The sequence below is a fragment of the Oryzias latipes genome, chromosome 6, assembly GCF_053564925.1.
Source record: "Oryzias latipes strain Hd-rR chromosome 6, Olatipes_Hd-rR_3.1".
In the NCBI taxonomy this organism is placed as follows: domain Eukaryota; kingdom Metazoa; phylum Chordata; class Actinopteri; order Beloniformes; family Adrianichthyidae; genus Oryzias; species Oryzias latipes.
The window spans coordinates 24,434,709-24,440,463 of NC_136242.1; the positions used below are offsets into that span (position 1 = coordinate 24,434,709).

The following is a 5,755-nucleotide window of genomic DNA, read 5'->3' on the forward strand; positions in this document are numbered from 1 at the left end:
GGGGGGGGATTAACGCATTTTATTTTTATTTTTTTTAACTTGTCCTATCCACGGTTAGGCAGGCAGATGAGAGCTGAGGGCCTCTTGTGTTGGACATATTTTACTTTAACAAGAGGGGTTATTAATCTTCAGACAAACCAAAAGTATGACTGAATAAACCCCTTTTGTAATTGAGGCCAAACTTTATTAATTTCAATCATGTTTGAAAATCTTTGGTGTTGGACCGGACGGAAAAGGAAAGAAGGGAAGAAGAGAGATGATGTTAGAGAGGGGGGGGGGGGGGGGGGTGATAGTGAGAGGGGGGGTAAGACCATGAAGCAGCATAGAGCAGACAGGTTTACTGGTTGTTTATCATTACGGTACGGTTCAAATGTAATACAAAAAGGGCTGGGCCTGTCCACACACACTCAAATGTTATCAACACACCTGCTAGCTGCAAAAATGTCCACATGTCATAATGCACACAAAACAGATAGTGTTCACAAACGCATACCTATGCCTTTAAACCAATTAGTGTGAAATCTTTCATTCATTCAATCATGCAAACTATTAGTGCAAAGGTGAGCTAACACCTGTGTTCAGGTGAGTGTTTATGTTCTTCTATAATGGATGGTGGAATGTGAAAAGAAGGAGGAGGAGCGCCTAGCCACCCCCACACCCAGACCCCCGCCGCAGCAGCAGCGGCAGCCGGAATCCCCCCAACGCCACACAGGAACAGGCAGGGAACAACTGCCCCCGGGCGACCAAGACCGCCACCCAGGCCAGGGCCAGCAGGACCGCCGCGAGGCCCCCAGAGCCAGAGAGCAGGGAGGCGCGGAGGGAAAGAGAGCGCCGCCCCAGCCCAACCAGGAAAGCAGCCCCCCCGCCGCGCCGGGAGAGCCCAACGCAGGGCCCCACCGGAGAAGGACGCCCACAGCCCCAGACGAGCACCCCACCACCACCCAGGAGTTCCGGGCATCCCCCCGCCCCAACCCCAGGTACGAGCCAGGGCCCCCCAAGGGAGACCCGCTCCGCAATCCAGGCAGCCACCCACCCGGCCCACGGTTGGTCCAGGGAGGAGCAAGGCAGGGGCCCGCCGCCCCCGCCCAGGAGGGGGGAACCCCGGGGAAAAAAGGGGGCCCACAAGGGGTGTTGTAAATATGGCCCGACCAGGCTCGGCCACTGTTGGAAGTTTGGCGGGGCCCAGCGCTCAGGGGCAAGGACCAGGACCCACCCCCCAGGGACACGAACACCCCCGGCTCAGGTGTAATGTGAACCCCCCCACCGTGCGGAGAGAGCACCACCGGGCCCAGGAAGCCGGCACCCAGGGGACACGGCCGCCGTCGCCAAGGGGCCCGCACCCCCCACCAGGGAAGGGGTAGGGGACAGATGGACCCAGGTCCCACCTTCCTTGCAAAATGTGTGTGCGTGTATGTGTTTGACAGGGTGTGTGTGTGCATGTGTGTGTGTTTATGTTGGAATGTATATATTGAAGGGGGAGGGGTGTGTGTACTAAGGGGGGTGCAGTTAAAATTGGCGAGTAGGGCACTAAGGGGACATCTCCTGATTACTCACAGTGATGTCCCCTCACCCTCCCCACCAAGGGGCCCTAAATGTCTAAGGTGCGGTTAAAATTGGCGGGTAGGGTGCTAGGAGGACATCTGCTGCTTGCTGGCAGTGATGTCCAAGCACCCCCCCTACCAAGGACCCTACATGTCTAAGGTGTTAGGTGCAAATAAAACCGAAAGAGGGGGGGCCCACTCCATACGGCAACCATAGGAGGGGGGCCACTGCCAAGTAGCTCCCCCCCAAGGCGCATTGCAGGCTAGACCCCCCCCCCTCACCCTAATATGAGGTTATATGAGGAAGGGGGTAAGTTGGGGACAGCTGGTAGACTGTCCCCCGGTGGTCAAACAGCTGTCCCCCAGCCCCACCCCCCCCAGCAAACGGGCCAGGCCCACCCAGCCCAAGGGCCCCACCCCCGGAGGCGCCGACACCCCAGGCCCGGCACCACCCACCCCACACAGAGAGAGAGGAGCCAGAAAGCGTCGCCCCCCCCGGAGCAAGCCCAGGCCCCCACCCCCAAACGCCGGCCCTAGAAGAGCTCCGGTCAGGCCTTGACGGGACCGAGGCAGCCAACCGGCCGAGGCAACCACCGATTGCCTCAGCGGAGACCCCGACCCGTCAGCCCCCCCGCCCCGTACCCATAATGGGCACGGGGCGTTAATATGATTAACGCATATTTAAAGAAGAAACAGACACAGGATCAGCCTCAGATCCTGCTCTCTGTTGGGATCAGAGTAATCCTCATTCAGGATCAAACTGATCCAGGTTTCAATTCAAAAATTTGAAATACCCAGCAGGGGCCTTTAATATGGATTAAAGGCAGGTCTGGATTACCAAATCTCAATCTTCAGGATCAAATTTGGTTTGAAATACCCTATTTCAGATAAGGATCCAATCCTGGAATTTTAATCCTACAGGATTATATTGGAAAAACTGGCTCTAAAAGACCACTGGGAAATATTTTACAATAGATCAAAAGGTGATTGGAGTGGGACCTTAATTCACTCCTAAAAAGGACATAAGTAAACTAAAGGGAAGCTAAAAAGTACATGAAACAAGAACTGATTTTTTTCTTTTTTTTTTACAAAGTATTCGCTTGAAAATAGGACTGTGTCATTTCATAAATGTTCCAAATTTGAAAACCTACAAAAAGTTTAAAACCTTTCAGTTTCACTTGGTGCTTGTGGAACATGCTTAACCTATTTTTTCCTAACACATGGCTTCTTAGACTCACTGTGGCATGCTGTAGTAAATTGGCTCACTTCATTTGGCCTAATCATCTTAGCTCTCAGCCAGCAGGGTGTCAAACAGCTTTCCAACGCGAGTAATCTCCACTATTTGAGGGAGGGTTGACCTCAATTCTCTCGGTTCTCGTTGTAAAAGTCATGTCTTGCCTTTGATCTCAGTCTTCACATAAACAGACACTAGATTGATCAAACTGAAAATTCTCATTCTTTTTTATCTCAGAAAGTTTATTACTGCCTTTCTTTTTGAGTTTAAGAGATATTTCTGTGATGGAGTCGTTGGTGGCGAGTCAGCTGACAATGCTGAGCAGAATTTTCAAACACTGGACAATAAGAAAGTGAGCAAAATGTGCCTTCATCTGGAGGCTTCTGGGCCACAGGTCAAGATAAATGTGTCTCTGGCTACTCAATCATGAAAAAATTAAGCAAAAAAAAAAAAAGAAAGCTTTTACCCCCCCAGGATGGCTTGGTTTATTTCTGAAAGTTTTGGCCATAAGCATGCTTATCAAAACTTCAGCTGTGGAGAAACTCTGCTGGTCGTTCAAGCTTTATGGCAAAAACAAAGATGGAGCCGTTACAAAAAAAGATATGCTGGAGCTTATGCAGGTGTGTGTGCTTTGTTGTCACAATGCACAAATGTAAAAAAAAAAAAAACACCCACACTTTTTGTCCGCATTTTTGCATCTTTTCAGTCTGCAGCTGCTGATGGGGGATTTCTCGTGTCTGTCTATACTCTGTATTAGAAGTAAATAAGTATAGTAGATGCTGCTTTAAAATGCTCTAACAGCAAAGGAATTCCTTAACAGGATATTGGTAGAGCAAGGCAAAAACAATGGTAAGACTTTTTTAACTAAATTCTTCTGCTAATATTTTAACTGAAATGAACTGAACTTAGTGTTACTTCTTCTCTTACCCCATATTTAAACTGTCCTACTTTCTCCAATTGGGCCTCCTATCTTTAAATAGTTAGGCTTTTTTATTTTGACAGCAATATGGCGCTATAACTTTTTTATTTGTGGTTTTAAAACTTGACCCCATGATCTAAAAAACACACTGTATATTCCTAAGATTGTGTTTCAAGGGCTTTTTTGGGTCTGCCTTGAAAAAATGAAAAAGAACAAATAATGTATTGGTTTCTCTGTGGAACCTGACTAAGGCACTTTTTTTCTTTTCTTTTCTTTTTGACACCAACAGGAAATGCACTACAGCGTTTACCTGACTGGCACTGAATTGGTGGTTTTAGCACTGAGAAAGATAAACAGATAATTCAATACTACTGTCGGTGGATTATCAGTTTATGGGGCTTTTATAGCCTGCATCCTCTATCAAGAGATTCCGGGTGGATATGCAGGTCTTCCAGCTAAACCAGCATAAAAACACGTTTTCTAGCAAAGACGAGCAGGAGCTTTTGCTATTTTCTTTGGCCACAAATGAAGTTGTTAAATTTTACATAAAACTTTTAAATTTCTTAGAAAGTATTGATTGGATTCATTAAGCTTTGCCTTTCTGAGAATATTTCTCGCTTCCAAGGATCAGACACAATAGGAGACAAATCCAGACGTATAAATAGCTGCTGTTCTTTTGCTGTAACTGCTCTCCGTCCTGTTACTTGTAGCTGTTATTAGTCTGGAGGAGTTCACAGAGAGAGCACCGCATGATGATTGGATCAGAGAAAAGCTGGAATGTGATCCCAGCCCTGTGAATGAGAAGAGGCCTGTGTGAAGGAAGGCTGCTTTACAAAGACACAGATGATAGCTTGGAATGAAATGACCCAATTCAAGGAAGCAGTGCTGAAAGCAAGGGAACAACCTTTGACGGCTTCATTCTTTTAATTTTGGTCATAAACCGGAAATATTGCCAGTTCAAAATACAATTTCCAGTCTCCTTCTCTTTGTTATTTTATTTAGCTTTAGCATTACTCAAAGTAGTTTTAGCCATTTGGTGTTTGTGTAATACTCACAAAACCAAATACGTCTGTATGCTATTATTTACAGGGCGGTGCAGCGGTAGGGCACCCTTGTAAGATTGCAGGTTCAAATCTCGCCTTGCTCGCCCATGTGTCAAAGTGTCCTTGGGCAAGACACAGAACCCCACCTTGCCTCTGGTGAAAGGCTGGCGCCAGAATTCAGCAGCAGAGCCACCACCAGTGTGTGAGTGAGTGAATGTGTGAATGGCTACGTGACTGTTCAAGGAAGGTAGAAAAGCACTATACAAGTATACGCCATTTACCATTTATATTTTTAAATATATGAACAATAAACCCTATAGTAAACTAACTGAAGCATTTACCTCTAGGAATATTTTAACATTAAAAAGTTGCTCTTGATCCCATAACATAGCTGTTGTGTTTTGATGACGGTCACTCAAACCCAATAGTATTTTATCCACTTTCTTACAACCTTTATTTATGCCAGGAAGATGTGACAGCTCACATTTTCTAGGATGCCTTGTTCATATTCTGTATCATATTCATACCCAAAAAGTGCTAAATTGAAGTCTTTCGAGATATTTTTATTTATAAACCTTGTGTAAAAAACCTTTTACAATTGTTAATTGACTTCATAGTACTGTTTACTCAAATGGACTATTTTATTCATTGTTAGTGTGTTAGCAGTTTCTTAAATAAAGAGAAAAATGTAAACTTCATAATTTTCAAGATTAATTTTATGTGGATGTCTTAAATTCAATTTTCTAACCGCTAGAGTTCGCTTTTGTTCATCCAAGCCACTTTCAGGTAAGTGTTACGTTCTCGTTTACATAAAAATATCGGAAATACCATAACTTATTGACCAAGATAACTGTACCTAACGTATATGTTGTGCTATGACTTTTGAGTGTGAAAACTCGAAAAATAAAATACATTAATAAAACCCGTTATTTCAGCTGTATTTATTAACACTGTTTTGTCAGAAAAACTCTATTTTCCTATTTTTTGTGGTAACATTGAAAGCACCCTGATCCCTTCT

General features: G+C 45.3%; 1 protein-coding gene across 1 annotated transcript; it reads left to right on the forward strand.

Moving 5' to 3' along the window:
- The first annotated feature begins 2,188 nt into the window (after nucleotides 1-2,188).
- LOC101174422 (guanylyl cyclase inhibitory protein) lies at nucleotides 2,189-4,511 on the forward strand. The gene is given in 6 exon segments (XM_078949218.1): nucleotides 2,189-2,192; nucleotides 2,967-3,127; nucleotides 3,250-3,265; nucleotides 3,268-3,427; nucleotides 3,482-3,534; nucleotides 4,405-4,511. Coding segments are annotated over 6 exon segments (501 nt in total).
- The last annotated feature ends 1,244 nt before the right edge of the window (nucleotides 4,512-5,755 follow it).